At 48.9% G+C, this 15,775-nt stretch overlaps 4 protein-coding genes across 4 annotated transcripts; all 4 read left to right on the forward strand.

Moving 5' to 3' along the window:
- Positions 1-1,473: 1,473 nt before the first annotated feature.
- On the forward strand, positions 1,474-4,329 carry LTR84_000477 (uncharacterized protein; the record flags this gene model as incomplete). The annotated part of the gene is made up of 3 exons (XM_064844107.1): positions 1,474-1,500; positions 1,558-4,015; positions 4,073-4,329. The coding sequence occupies 3 exons, from the start codon at positions 1,474-1,476 to the stop codon at positions 4,327-4,329; spliced, it is 2,742 nt and encodes a 913-aa protein (XP_064711967.1).
- Positions 4,330-6,840: 2,511 nt separating this feature from the next.
- On the forward strand, positions 6,841-8,618 carry LTR84_000478 (uncharacterized protein; the record flags this gene model as incomplete). The annotated part of the gene is made up of 2 exons (XM_064844108.1): positions 6,841-8,236; positions 8,293-8,618. 2 exons carry the CDS (start codon positions 6,841-6,843, stop codon positions 8,616-8,618), a joined length of 1,722 nt encoding a protein of 573 aa, XP_064711968.1.
- A 944-nt stretch (positions 8,619-9,562) lies between these two features.
- Positions 9,563-10,597, forward strand: LTR84_000479 (uncharacterized protein; the record flags this gene model as incomplete). Its single annotated transcript, XM_064844109.1, has 1 exon — positions 9,563-10,597. One exon carries the CDS (start codon positions 9,563-9,565, stop codon positions 10,595-10,597), a length of 1,035 nt encoding a protein of 344 aa, XP_064711969.1.
- Positions 10,598-11,782: 1,185 nt separating this feature from the next.
- Positions 11,783-12,262, forward strand: LTR84_000480 (uncharacterized protein; the record flags this gene model as incomplete). Its single annotated transcript, XM_064844110.1, has 2 exons — positions 11,783-12,087; positions 12,175-12,262. 2 exons carry the CDS (start codon positions 11,783-11,785, stop codon positions 12,260-12,262), a joined length of 393 nt encoding a protein of 130 aa, XP_064711970.1.
- Between the last annotated feature and the right edge of the window lie 3,513 nt (positions 12,263-15,775).

A 15,775-nucleotide genomic window follows, 5' to 3' on the forward strand; every position in this document is an offset into this window, starting at 1 on the left:
GTACCCAAGTAGGTAAGCAAGCGTGGACATGTGGCAGGAGAGCAATTCCTTGTCAGCCAGCAGACATCAGCTGAACACATTTCAAAAGCCTCGCCACGTCACTCCCTCAATGTGTTTGAGCAAGTCCAAAAAGACACCGGTTGGCGAGTCACAAGTCCAAAGCAGGTCAGGCCAAGGGATTGAAGCCTATTCTCAGCTCTCTCCAGATATCTACAAGTCAACTTGCCCCATTGTTCCTTAACCGCTTACTGCCAGCATTTGAAAACAACGCGCGGGTGCATGCAGAAGCGATGGAATAAAATCAATCGATTAACCATGGTCCATGGATATGCGTACTTTGGTAAGTCCCCTGCAACCCATGGACCACGGCAAGCCATCTGAAGCCGACATACTTGGGCCCTTGATACCTGTGGATTCCAAGGGTGGCGCCCATTTGAGTCTAGCGGGCCATGTTGGGGCCTCGTCCAGCCTATCCTTGGGGTTGGCTAACAGCCTAAACCGCCACCTGGCGTTTGACTCCAAGCCTGCCAAAGCCTGAAACGGCGCCGGACTCCACCAAACTGGTTGCGTCGATCTGGGGTTCCTAAAGGCTCTAAACTCTGTACAAGTCAGTCTTCTGGGTCTTTCTGTTGCCTGCGCATCATCATCATCATCATCGCTCCATTTCTGATATATCATCTTTTTCCGGGCCCTCTCTGGTTGCCCTCTTCAAACATATTTGTGTCTCTTTCTTCGTGTAACCCGTTGCACTCGGTTCTTCTTGTGTTCTTACCAGCCCAGTTCTGTTTGTTTCTGGTCCTTCTACTCCGCCAGTCGCCCGTCAATCCAAGTTGCCCGACTCCACTCTCATCAATTTCTCACCCTCGCCCTCACCGCAAACCGACTCATCTGGCCGCCGCTCCCCCACTATATTACACAAACCCGTCGTCTCTTGCATTCCACAGCCATCCCTTGCTCCATGCACACTTCGCAGTCGAGGCGCATGTCTGCTGGCAGATGCTCTCTCTCCCTTCCTTCGCGCCCTCACTTCGACCCATCCTGCTGCCACTACCCGTCTCCTGCGCAATCAGGCTAGGGCCATGATTCTCATTTGCCCTGCGGCTGCCTGCTGAGATTGTACCATCGCTTTGCTGGCGAACGAAGGGATACATGACGCTGCCAAACCTTACTTCTCACTGAACACATCTCCTCCCTCTTAATTTCTCGCCCTCCTTCCCTCGTCTTCTGTCTGGCGACGGCGTCTGTTAGTTCCCTTGGTGTACATCTTAACCTCATATATCTTCAAACCATCCGGTTCGTCTGGCCACAAATGCTAGATTTTCGAGAAGTCACTGATTGTTTTGTCATATTCCAGTTGATACATACTTGCTCCTTCTTCTCTTCGTTTGGATCTCTTCAACACTAGTGCGACGATTCACCACTTTCATTCTTGAACCGCTAAATCTGCTCACTGCAATTGAATTGGAGGGCACAATGGACGGTGGCACCACATTGGACAGCGTAAGTGTCTGTGACCCATCTGTCAACAGATTGTCTCTGACCATGTCCCATCTACAGAGCCGAAATGGTCGGGTTGCCGTATTTGAGCGTACTTCTAGACCTTCCTTGGGTATTCCTCCAGACTTCGAACTTGCAAAAACCGCTTGGAACTCGTCGAGTCGCATATGGGGAACTGGAACGTTCATTGATACAGGGCTCGATGGCGAGCCCACAAGACGTATGTCTTATGGGTTATCTCCAGAAGAAAGTCGATCTGACGTCTTTCCAGCCTCGCCAGTGCGTCAACTCTCATCGGGTGGGTTTGGCCAAGCGAGAAACATGACCAACTCGATTCTTTCACCAGTCGATGTTACCGATGAAAACAATATACAACCCAAAATGTCATGGAATTCCATGTCGGCAAATGTCGGGTTTGTCTCACGGCCCAAAGGCCAGCCTCTCTCGCCTACGAAGTACGCCCAGAATCATGGACTAGCCTCCTTTGGACCCTCCAACGGCACTTTTGAATCCTCAAGTCTTTTTGCTGGCAGTGCACCTGATACTGAAGACATACCAGCTGACTCTCAATATTCATATTCACGTAACCATCGTCCTCTCGACCCATCTAATCGCCTGGTTTCTGGGACACGTCCCTCAAACCCAGAGCCACATCGATCTGAGCATCAACCCAGTACCGCTAACTCTGGAAAACACTTTGGAAATGATCCATTCAGTCCCGGACAAAGATTTGAAAACGAACTGCATCACTCAAACAATCTTGTCAACATGGGCAATGCGACCAGCATGGCCCCTGCCGTCGGCCACAATTTCCAATTAGTCAAACCTGGAGTTCTACAACATTCATCCAGCGGCTCCAATCCATACCGAGCTACGCCTCCATCAGTCCCAACCTCCGAAGGCCGCGTCCTACCCGCACAGCAGATCGTTTCTTATTCGCCGTCTACGCAAGAGTATGCTGAAGTTTCTCACTCATTATCAACGGTAGCCTTCAATGGAGTTCAAGAACATGCTGGATCGATTCCCGCTCGCCGAACCTCGATGTATCAATCACAGTACCGAGATGGAAATGTCACACAGAATCGGACTTTGGGTCAGATGAATCTGCATCTCTCCAATTCGGAGTCAAAGTATCATCAACATCAAGCTCACTTGAATAGGCCATCCACTTCCCGGCTCGATCCTCTTGCTGCCCCACATTACCCTCTGCCCTATTCTGGCCGTGGATCGTTGTCACCCATGGCAATGGAATATCGAAGTAACATCCACAGCCCATACTATTCTGCTACTGGCACGCCTCCGACCGGACCTGAATCGGTTCGTAGTACTCTAGCAAGTGGCGCTTCCAGTCGAACATCGCACAATGACCAAATGTTGCTTGATCAGAAATTACGCAACCTCGACACATACCATTACGATCAGAATCCGTTCACAATGACATCTTTGCAGCATCAATTGCATCAAGTTCAGCAATATGAGCTTTCAGGTCAAAGCCTTGCTGTACGTTTGAACCCACATGCACATTCCTATGCCGGTCCAAATTATGCGCAGCTTGGTGGGTACCCCGTGGTCTCACGACACTCGGGTCGGGTTATCGATAATCAAGCAGCTCGAAGCCCGGTCCTAGAAGAGTTTCGAATGAACAGCAAGACGAACAAAAGACTGGAACTCAAGGACATCTATAACCATGTAGTAGAATTCAGTGGAGATCAGCACGGCTCACGCTTCATTCAGACCAAGTTAGAAACTGCCAACAGCGATGAAAAGGAACAAATTTTCAAGGAGATTCAGCCAAACCTACTCCAGCTGATGACAGATGTTTTTGGAAACTATGTGATTCAGAAGATGTTTGAACACGGTAATCAGTCCCAGAAGAAGGTGTTGGCGAACCAGATGAAAGGTCATGTGTGGACTCTATCTACGCAGATGTATGGGTGCCGTGTGGTGCAAAAGGCTTTTGAATACGTGTTGACTGATCAGCAAGCGACTTTGGTGAAAGAACTCGACGGGCCAAATAACCAAATATTGAAAATTGTCCGGGATCAAAACGGGAACCATGTGGTTCAAAAGGCCATCGAGCGGATCCCGGGGGAGCATATTCAATTCATTGTCGACGCGCATCGTGGTCAGATGATGAAGATGTCAACGCACCAGTACGGCTGTCGGGTGGTGCAGCGAATGCTTGAGTACTGTCAACCTCAGGTTAAACGAGTCATTCTGGACGAGCTCCTTCAGAACATTCAGCCACTGATCCTTGATTCGTATGGCAACTATGTCGTTCAACACATCATTCAGAATGGTGAGCCGCATGATCGAAGATTTGTTGTGGATTATGTGCTCAAACAACTTCTCAACTTCTCCAAGCATAAATTCGCCAGCAACATAGTGGAGAAAAGCATTGACTACGCAGATGAGGATCAGCGTGCTGAGATATTGCGTCAGCTGACGAGACCGGATGAATTGGGCTCGACTCCAGTACTTGGCCTGATGAGGGATCAATTTGGCAATTACGTCTTGCGTAAGTCTTGCAGCCCTAGCAGTACATCTTGTTATATCTACTGACAATGATATGTAGAGAAAGTCCACGCACAACTAGGAGGTGCTGAGCTCGTCGGGCTGGAAGCCGACATGAAGCAGAATTACCCTCTTCTCAAGCGAACAAGCTATGGCAAGCAAGTCGGAGCGATTGAAAAACTCTTGTTTGGAGGCAATGGGCCTTCAACTGCCAGTGCGAGTGAGGGTAGTCAAGATTCAACAGACCCAAGCACCAAGACAAGTAGTACTACTGCCGATACTCCGGACACTCCCACTCGTACATCAGAGGGCAAGTAATTGTCTTGTTCCCTTGGAATGCCACCCCTCCCACCTCGAAACACATCTGTACACAAGGGTGGAGCTCTGGTGACGACAACGACGATTTCACCAAACACAGGTAATCCATGACACTACCTTTTTCTTAATTCGACACGAGCATCATGTTCCCCATAAACGGGGACCATCACGTATAGAAATGCATGATTGCAGCGCATTATTGGTACATGCGGTCTTTTCTTTTTTTCCCCCTTCTACTGGGGCGTTGTGGAGAATGAAACTTGGGACACATTTCGGGCGCCGTACGGCAATTATTATGCACCCAACATTTTGGGCAATTGTTCATGGAATGGAAAGGATAAATATGCTTTGACGAACGACAAAACGACGACTGTGGATACCCCCCCGACTTGGAAATTCTGGATGAGCGATTAAGCAAACATAACTGAGGTGGCGAAAAGGGATGGTATATATTCAGCAGGTGGCCCTGTTTCATTGGTGTCGGAATGTTTATTGGTTCTTGGGAGACGGGCGTTTTGTGACCGAAGGGTTCTAGGACTGAATACTCCTGACTTTGGTGTCTTTGGATCAGAACAGACCTGGCAAAGCAATGCATCTAAGTGCCTCGTACAATCAAAGCGCTATTAGCCTATGGGGAAGACGAAGGTGAAGTACCATTCGTGCATCCTTATAAGGCTATGAATAGATCATAGAAGGCCATGTACTCGGTCCTCATGCCGGTGTTCGACATAATTAAGAACAAGGGCACATTAATGTTTCCACTCACATGTCCTGTCCACCAAGTACTCCGTACTCAGGCTGCTGCACGGTTAAGATGCCGGTGGGCTCTTGAACCTGCCTTGCGGTATCAGGTTACACCTTATTACACCTTTCCACGAATACACAAAACTCGCCTGCGGGTTCTCAAGCAGCGGACACAAGTGTCGATGAATTAATACATTTCGTAGCCCAATTTGCATCCTTCTGCGGGGCACCAAGCTAAAAGCAGAGATTGCGAATGATGGAATTTTGGGCCCCAAAAGTTCCAGTGCTGACGCTCGACGTGTCTTGACTCTTGACACTCTTGGGGCGGTTTTTTTGGTGTGTCTGTCTCCAAGACTGAGGTTTCCTAGGTAGGGACTTCAGTGGAGCTTCTTAGGCCCTGACGCCCCTAAAAGCTTGTTCTTATAAAGCGTGGCTTGAGAGAGTAGGCTCGTGCCTAACCCTCTCTGGGCAGTTGTTCTCAGGGGATAGATACTATTCGTATTATTATTGCTCTGCAGAAAGTGGCTGCTGGCTATGGTAAGCAGCCACAACTCTGTGGACCACGTATGTAGTAGTACCTCGTACCTTGAAAGCATCCTTCCATTCTAATTGAATTGATCCTCTTCCACGCCACTTGTTCGCTTCCCACGTTATCAATCAAATATCAACACGCGTACCGCGTCCATTTCGCCTGGAGGCTGCACCGAATTTATCAAACGCATATCAATTAGTAGTGTATGGATCCAGGCTGTGTAGGTCGAGCTCGAGGCCCTCCTCCGGGAAGCCAAGAAGCACAGTCTGTACCCATATGTCCCTGGTACTTTCCCTCTGCAAATTACATAAACAGAGATCGACTGATTCATTATGAGATCAACACATCTGACAGTCTGGACATTTCTCTCGTATCCAACGGTTCTCTCTCTGTCGCGTGCTTCTTATACGGCTACCAGGGTCATGGCTATATGCCGGCATTGTGGTTGATACTCGGTAGGGGTGCATGTCGACATGTCCATCATGGCAGATTCCCAGGGCCCTTGTACCACTATTGTTTGTGTAATATCGCTTGTTGACGTTGCTGGAATTAGGCAGGATCGCTCTACCTCTCGAGGTTTCAGGCGAACCGTGCTCCCGCGTCTGTTTTGGGTTTGGCCCTCCAACCTTGTTGCTCCCACGGGCGGATTTCCTCCATCATCCACTCTCAACCCGCAGCACTAAACATCTCCCAAAGTGCCTACGAGTAACAAAACAAACCCCATGCTCTCGCGACAACTGTACCATCTCGTCCGGCGATTCCGCTTTGGGTCTCGCTCGCCTTGGATCGTCGTCAATGGTCCCGTTACGTTAACTGTTTTGATCTTGGTACGTTATGCTAGAGTCCTGGTACCTGCAGCATCCGCCCCTGTGGCTTAGGGCTCCCCTACCCGTCGTCATGGGTCTATCTGGTTCTGAACCCAAAATTCCTTTCCCGAAATCAAATGTGCTTCCATCGAAACGGCATGTTCGGACTGCCCTCGTCTTCCCCAATATCTAGATTCTTGGGTCTTGAATCCCTTGTACATGTGAAGCGCGTTGAGTTGGTCAACAACTTCTGCTTCTCGCTAATTCTTTTGTCCCGTCCTTTCTTGTCACCTGGCCATGCTCTGTTCAATCACGGCTTTCCTCAGACACGACCTTAGGACCGCAACTTCTACTGGAACGAATTGACGAGATATTTTGTCCACTTCGTATAACTGTCTCGACTGAGAGCCAGAGGCAATGGCGACGACAATGGCTCCTATCGAGCTGCCCACTGGCCGAAGGTCCTACCTCAACACAGCACCTCTACCTGATATTCACGACCCGAATTGGATCCCTATGCTGGGTGGAGCAGCTTTTCAACCTCCTTCGCCTACAGTAGAGAAAGAACTCTCACCATACCAGAATGCCTCGTTTCCGCCTTCCGCCTCTTTCTCTCTCTTCCCTAACCAGGCCACCTCCCCGAAGCCTCGACCAGGCATATCTCACAACTATTCGAAAAGCTCATTAGCTCCTGAAAGCGTAAGCTCGGAATCAAGACCACAGAGTCCTCAGGAACCCGTCGAGCCCGTACCTGTGATCAGTGAAGCCGTACGGGCTGGTCACCCAGAGAGACTAGGACATCATCGACGTCCGACATCGATGGGAGGAGCATCTATCGAAGAGAAGATCTCGGTTGGGACAGAGACTCCTGGAGAAATGATCAGTGGATCTAGCACCGATGGCACATCAAGTGTGGTTGAGGATCAGGCTGCTAGCAACCCAGAGACCACCTTGGACGAAGCAATGATCAGCCCTTCGTCAAGATCTTCCATGACTTCTACACGAAAGGGTTCAGTCTTTCCTCCCACTTCCAAGTATAATCGCAAACCCGTCTCGATGGCTCACTCTATCGCCCCCTCCATGGGCCGACCTTCCTTTGTACCAAGCCTTCCACAGACGCCTGCCGAATCACCTCGACTCGGACCTACGGTACCTGTAATTCCAGCGGCAACACCAGTGGCACAGCTACCGCCTTCTCCCAGACTAATACCGTCGGAGCCGCCACCAGAGCCAGAATCTACCACTCCCAAGCTTCACGCAATGAAATCATCAGCTTCAGAGAGACGCCAACGAGCTTTGCATTCTCATCCCTCGAACATTTCTCTTCGATCGCGACGTAATTCAAGTTCAGATGATGCAGAAATAATATCCAAGCCACCTTCAGTGCGTCATAAACCACGAAAATCAACCGACTCACGGCCAACCACCCCTCGATCCACCATCTATGATTCTCAAACCCCAACTCCAGCTCCAACTGCACCTTTACCTCAACTTCCTCCTCAAGCACGAAGACCGTCAACGCATGGCAATGGCCCACGAAAGTCGCCCCTTCTCCCATCAGAAAACCCCGTCCCTTCATTACACCAATTCAAACCATCCGAACACTCCGAGTTGGCATCCTTCATGACCTCGGAAAACACTGTGGTATTCCGGAGATTCGATGATGTCCATGTCCGACTTCTGCTGTGTCTGCAAGATGAGATTGCTCAACTCGAGAAGGAAATCCTGGAACTAGAAAATCCCAACTCTCAAGGCTCTGCATCTGAGAAGCTCCTAAAGAGAACGAGAGTGCTACGGGAGTTGAGGAAGGTAGTGGCAGAATATGGTGAGTGTTTTGACATACAACGTTTGCTTTGTTTCAACTCGACTAATTTATGATAGACAACATGCTTTCCATGTGGAATAAGATGAAGGCGAACAGCGTGGACGAGAAGACCTCGGATGATCTGAAGCAGTGGCTTGAGAAACCACGAGATGGAACAGAAGCCGGTCTGGGCATTGACGTTCAGCAAGACCTCGCCTGGGCGCAGAACAGTAAAGATCTGAGCAGCATATCGCTCAAGCAAGAGAAGGCACCATCGATAAAAGATATGCCAACAGAGAACAAAACACCCAGCATGAAGAACGAAAGTGGTGCCAACACTGGTGGTGGTGGCGGCGGCGGCGGCTTTCTCGCACTATTTGGATGCGCCAGTAAGAGAAAATAATGATGTGCGATTATGGACACTTTTGCGGCTTTCTTTCATGCGACATCTCAACACTCGATTTCGTGTTGCGTTATTTCGGCTTTGGCCACGGACGACATCTGCGACTACGGCCTGGGGCTAACTACTACGATACCATATTGTCTACGAATCTGGATGTCATTTGATTCCAGCGGATAAAGCATGATGGGGTGTATGGGATGATTTTGAAATCGCCAGACTTGGGCATGGACGGGTCCGGAATTGGCCACAACAGAGAGCTATGGTGATTTAAAACCTTATGGATCCTGTCAAACACAGTTTAAAAATTGGAGGACTGATGGATAGACTATGGATATCGCTAACTTCAGGTAGTTTATTGGTCACTTATATATGATCAATCATAAGATATGACTTACTCAAATGAAATCCTGGTGGTGCATTTACCTCTTCGTTACGAGGTTTCTCCAATGGTGCCTCGTACCTTGCATAAGCCTCTATCGCGAATCACTTCCCTAAACAGCGCTAAAGCATGATAGGAATTCGGTTGTCGCAACCGATGAAGGTGTTGATTCCCTGCCTCCCCTCCCCGACTAGAGACTCATGGACACCCGCGGATAGCCTTTTGTTTTTCGCCACGCCTTCCCCCAGATTTCGGTTTATGCGGGAGGGTCACGTGCCGGCCTCTGAAAATTTCAGGGAAAAGAGCTTGCATTGACCACATCGTCACCGACTTGCTCCATTTCCATTAGTCACAGTAAGAACCACGGACCGTCGTCATTTCCTTCTGGTCTTCTTTCCTTCCGTCTACTTTTCTTGTTTTCACGATATATCATATTTTGTCTAATCTAGGATTCGTGTTCCCTGGTGCATCAGCAAGGAACTCGGGTGCTCTTCTCATACGACATTTATCTAAGGGGCGGTAATTTGTGGAACCACGCTTTCTTTCGTCCTCCGGTGCTTCAACCATGTTTCCTCCACAGCAGGGCACTTCGCTCGACATCGAAGCTCTCTCGGGGATCTGTGGATCAATATCGATCGCCTGTTGGGTAGTGGTATTTTCACCACAGATCATTGAGAACTTCAGGAGAGGGTCGGCCGAAGGACTATCCATTGTTTTCATCGTCATCTGGCTTGCTGGAGATGTGTTTAATATCCTCGGCGCCATCCTGCAGGGGGTCTTGCCTACGATGACGATCCTGGCTGTATATTATACATTGGCGGATATCGTTTTGATGATGCAGGTGTTTTACTATCGGGGTTTCACGCTGAGGGACGAGGTTCGACCATCACATTCTAATGGAGACGCTGAGACCCGGCCGCTCTTACACAGTGGCTCGGTAACTCAGCCGCCATCGAGGGATGAGAATGATCGCTCGCGTTCCATCAGTGCGTTGCAACGACATCTCTCTGTCGACGGAACCCATTTGTCCCCTGTCACGCCTCTGCTCGATGCCCCCAAACCCGGTGATCCACCAGCTGTCAAGAACGCCAAGCCCACTACGACACTGCAGACCGTCATTTTTAACAGTTTTGCTGTGCTCCTCGTCTGCGCCGCTGGTGTCTTTGGATGGTGGATTACCTCCCGCAAAGTGCATCGCAAGCACTCCATCAAAGACGAAGAATCTGACCAACTCGAATTCGATACTTTGGGCCAGATCTTCGGCTATCTCTGTGCGGTGCTATATCTTGGATCTCGACTTCCGCAATTGTTACTCAACTATAAACGAAAAAGCACGGAAGGCGTCTCGCTGTTGTTTTTCTTGTTTGCCTGTATTGGAAACTTGACATATGTCATGTCCATCTTTGCATATTCGCCCATCTGTCGGAAGCCGGGTCATTGTAAGGCTGGTGAGTCTGGGGCTATCTATGCCAGGTATATTGCGGTCAACGCGAGTTGGATCGCGGGTAGTTTGGGAACGTTGTTTTTGGATATGGCGATTTTTGTGCAGTTCTTTTTGTATCAAAAGGTGGAGGGTGATGACGATGAAGACGATCTATGAGATACTCTCATTCGATAGGTCGGATGTTATTGTCATTCTTCAAGGCTATTTATCTGCCTACCAGGAAATCACCTAAAAGTTCTCCTATTTGGAATGTGGGATTCGGGCTTCGGTCTTTTGCTAGCTTGGAGCAGAAAAGGCATTTGTAGTGAGCATTGGAAACGGACCGATGCTCACCTGGTAAACTGTCAGACTATGCATAAAACGGCGGAGCTTGAGGGCTTCAAAAGTACACCACAGAGGAATTAGACGTCAGAAGTTCTAACCATTCGATCACCAATCGCTCTAGCTAGTGAAAATCTCAAAACAAGCTAGGGGCGCTCTCATTGAGATATATATCTACTGGAACGAATCAGTCATGATTGGATAGCATCTGCAGATTTGCTGAGATGATGCGTAAGAGTGAAAGCACTCCAGAATAGACTGACACCTTTATGTGCCTGCGAAGACTGGGGAGAACGTGAGGTTTTATTCCCGCCCTGTTTTGGATTAGGGTACTCAGATAGAGGGGTACGGTACAGAGATATGCAAAGGATTTCAAGGCGGCTCGGGCCTCTTGGAGACAATAACAACTATAACCTGACATCTGCATCTTGCACAGCCGATCCCATATTCGTGGTTGCGCCTAAGTTTATGGGACAACGTAGTGGGTGTTACAGTACTAAGCTGAAGTCGACCTGATAATTCCGCCCCCACCGGTTGTCCAGCCAACCAGGTCACCATAGACATCGACGTCATATCGTAAACAGACGCAAAATCCTTGTGACCACCAAATAGCATGTGTGGATCGTCTAGATATTCTCCGAGCAACTGAATCTCAGCGGATTAGGCAAGCCTATCCCGTCGATCTTGGAGATTAATTGACAAGCACATGGTACTCCTAGACCCTGGCAACCATCACACACAGACCGTCACACCTCTCTGTCTGATATCATAAGGCTTCGGGATTTCTTCCTTCTACCGTTTCTTCCACATACCATTTCACTCTCGTAAGAAAGAACCCATTGAAGATTCCAAGACACAATATTCTAGCTTTCTAAGCTGCCAAGTTTCAAGGACCGATCCATTGGAGTGTATCGACGATTCAACCACTAATTCATACACCACACCCAGAAAACTCTCCCACCAAACAAAACACTCATCTCCCATCTCATCATCGTCAGCGACACCGACACCACCCCAAAAATGTCACCAAGCAAGCCTCTCTCAGAACGCTCCCCCAACAAACAAGCAACCTCGCCTTCAAAAACACTATCACAATCACAATCTCACTCCCTCGAGAAAAAGCTCACCGACATGAAATCCCCACCCAGCAATAACATCCTATCCAACGACCTAAAGCCCATCCCACGATTCGAAGTCACCACGAACACCAGTCTCGGCCACTCTCACGGCCCCAATGGCAACAACAACACATATATCAGTCCCAGCGACGCGATCCGCAGCCCGACGACCAAGAAACTGAGCGAGATCAAGGGCAAGAGATTCCAGTACGTACCAATTCCGCACCGTACCTAAAAACATACAGGCGACCCGAGATGAGAATAGAATGAGACTAACGAACGCCTGAAAAACAGGAACGCGAAGCCCCAGACTCTGTTCGCCAAGACGCTGGCGCTGCAGGGCTTGAAGGCACAGTCGGAGAATCTGAAGCGCGAATCTTGAGGGAGAGCGACACGAACATGAAGAACAAGAACAAGAGCTTGAAGGTTGTGTCAGAGCATGGCATTGTTGGCTCTCTTATTTATGATGGGCTACATACAGCGTCTTCGCTTTCGGATGGAGTTTTTTGGTGTTATCAGTGGATGGAGTAAGGCTAGATGCGCTGTCTGAGACTGTGATGTCCAGTCCTGGAGGAAGGTGTTTTCTAGGAGGGTATCCTGAAAACTTGGGACTGAGTGCACTGCACTGTTATGTTAAATTTTCGCCCGTTCGCTTCTTCTATATCGATTGGGTAGAGAGAGTATTATCATCAACGTGTCTTTGGGTATGCTGCTATACAGCAATTTTGCAGTCGTTTGTGGCTTCAGGTTCTGCGCACACACTTTTATTTTGAGACCCTTTTTTTTATTCATTAGGGCCCGTAAAGTCCTGTGTTAAGGAAAGCTCAAACCCCAAGGCTCACCAGTGGGTACCTAGGTACCCATCACTTCGTAGAATAAGGGGAGGGACTTTTCGTATTTACCAAGTACGGACACTACCGATGAGAATACGGAAGGGAACTCGTGGGTCGTGACTTGGGCCTCTGACTCATAGCATAGCAGCAAGAGTTCTGTAGCGCAGCGCCACAAGGCAAATCAGGTCTGGAAGGTCAACGAACCGCCGCTTGCACCTTGCTTTCCTCTGACACTTGACAATCTTTCTTCGTTCTGTGTCTTATAGTATGGCCACAGTAATACTGATTAACGCATAAAGTCTTTCAAATTTGTCAATCCCTTCAGAATCCCAAAGACGAAGGAGAAAATCTGGCACAGGCCAATATCGTTATTTAGTCAAATCCCAGCCAGGCCCGACTTTGCCCACACCCACCCAACATTCGAAGGACAAGGTATACCGTGCTGTTGTTTTGCAGTTCATAGTCCAGAATCCTCCTATCCCTCTGCAGCTCTTTGCCACCGTGGATCAGGCGCCCATCCGTAATCGGTATTCCTTCTCGGTCATACAAAGCATCTGCTATTTGATTCGTCAACCCTTTGGAGTCGATTTCAATGGTTATCGTTTTCCCTGTCAAGGACTTGATGAAAATATGCCATGTAGAGCTGTGGCCTTTTACAGCCTCAGGCTGTCCCGCTTGTTTCCTTCTGTCTGTGCTTCCCTGTTCCGAAGCTGGTTAGGTACAGATAACGCGGCTGAGGTGATGACACGAGAAAGGAGATCTGACAAACCTGTGGAGTACCCCAATCTGATGGGAGAGCCGAGCGAAAGGCATTCAACTGCAGTCCATTTCGATGATATGCTGCCTGAACCTCATTGAGAATTTCTTCCAACTCTTCTCTTCTTTTCATTTGACGCAAACATTCGAGGAGTCGAACAATGCATCTTTCGTGAGACCAGCTTGTGCTTGGCTTTTCGATAGACAATCGAACCAAGGGACATAGCGCATCAATCACTGACGTATACTTTTCTGAGACAAGCCATTTGGTGGTCAGATGGAACATGCTCCGCCTGTACTCTTCAGAATCCAGTCCACAGAGCTTCTTCAATGTATATGTGGGGGTGACGTCCGCCAACGCTTCGTCCCAAAAGGTACCTACGATATCTGTAGGCAGTAACCACGCACTCCAATCGTCCAAGCTGCCTTGCCCCAACCTCGGGGCCATGTGTGCTACCTGAGCAACCAAGTATCCATCCAAGGCTGCCACATAGGCTTCAATCCATGACCTTTCCGGCTGTAAGATCTTGCGTGGCCCCCAGTAATTAACATTGGCGGAGACGTCCAGATGTACAAGCCAGAATAAATTTGTTCGTAACGCTGCCACGAGTGGTGGAACCCTTGATCCATTGTCTGCAGTCTGCTTGAAAACGGCCTCACCTTGAGACAGAAGTGAGAGGCAGCGTTCACAGCGTTGAGGATCCTTATGGCATGAGCATACTCGGGAATAGAAGATCTCCCACATGAGAATCGAAAAGGACAAAGAATCTTGATTTCTTTGGTTCTCCACCGAGAGCCGGGTCCGATTTAGCAAAAACGCATTGACGCGTATTGCACGAAGGACCTCTCGTCCCAGCTGAGGAGATGTCCAAGGATTAAAGGTTGAGAGCAGACTGAGAGATTGAAAACATGTTGTGCTTGTCATGCTGTTCATTTTCTTTGAGAACGACAGACACTTCTGCGCGTGCACATTGATTTCTGGATAGTCTCTCCAAGGAAAGAGTGGCAAAGATCGTTCCGCTCCGACCCTGAGGCTATCTGACAAAGGTGCAAAAGGGGGAAGCTGATCCTGTGGTTTCAGGTAATTAGATACTATGCCAATTGCACACTTCTGTAATGTTGTCAGTTTGGCAGGATTCGCAGATGCTTGCTGGTAGGTCCATTGTTGCACCAGAGTGTGCATAGCTATTTCTCGGTTTCCAATCTTCCAGCGTATGAAAGAGTATCTGTGGAGCAACCCCAGGGCCTTGCGCAAAGCCACACTTGTCGAGAAAATAGTGGACAAAATTGGTGGTATCCATTCCTCATCTGTTGGTACCGGACTGTAGACACCATCTTCAGACCAGGAACATTGCGATTGACACGCAGATTCAAGAACAGCCAGTCCAATTCCCTCATGATTGAGGAGGGCCAAGAATAGCATGAGCTCCCATGTCCCTTCCGATATTTCTCGCACTTTTTTAAGCGATATCTTCCACGTCGTCCAAGTCGCATTTTGCTCAGGACGACGCTGTGGCCTCGTTGATGGCTCAATTAGTATGGTAGCGGCATCTTCTCTAAGATGTCGCCGATATTCTGATATGCTCATATTAGTCTCGCAAATGAATGCGGCAGCCTGGTCAACGGCCAGTGCTAGATACCCCAGATCGCGAAGAAGACTTTCAATCTCGCTCTTCAGAGGTTCCACCATCTCTGAATCCTCAAGTCCAGTTATACCTTGCAGAAGTGCACAACCCTCCTCAACGCTCAGCTCGGCCACGTCAACAACAAACCACGAAGATTTGAGAGACGAGTTTCGACTCGTTATGAGAATTGCTCCTTCCATTCCGGACCTGAGAAACTCAACTCGCAGAAAATGTACCATTTCATCATCATCCAGGTTATCTACAATCAAGAGATAACCCTTCTGCCTAATGAGCCAATTTTGGCAGTATAGCTGAGCCATGTCCGGAGCAATAATTGAATCTGTACTCAATGCATTGGCCATGGATAGAAAGCTATTTCTTAGTTGTGGCATGCTGGAGCCATCCAACCACAGGGTTCCACTTTGGAAGTCGTGCCGGTGACTCTCTGCAAAGTGTATTGCAAGCTCTGTTTTGCCAGCTCCTCCCATGCCGAGGATTACTATCCTCGGCTTGGGAAGGGCTGGTTGACTGGTAAAACCAAATTTCTCCTCTAGGACAGCTAGCTGCTTGTAGCGGGGGACGAATCGAGAGTTGGTGTCGAAAGGAATTATGAAGGGAGAGGCTCGCTGAAGCTGTGTGCCTGGAGGTGATGAAAACCGGTTCCGACGAGGGAGAGAACCT

Source organism: Exophiala bonariae (genome assembly GCF_035927105.1).
Source record: "Exophiala bonariae strain CCFEE 5792 chromosome Unknown scaffold_1, whole genome shotgun sequence".
Lineage (NCBI taxonomy): Eukaryota > Fungi > Ascomycota > Eurotiomycetes > Chaetothyriales > Herpotrichiellaceae > Exophiala > Exophiala bonariae.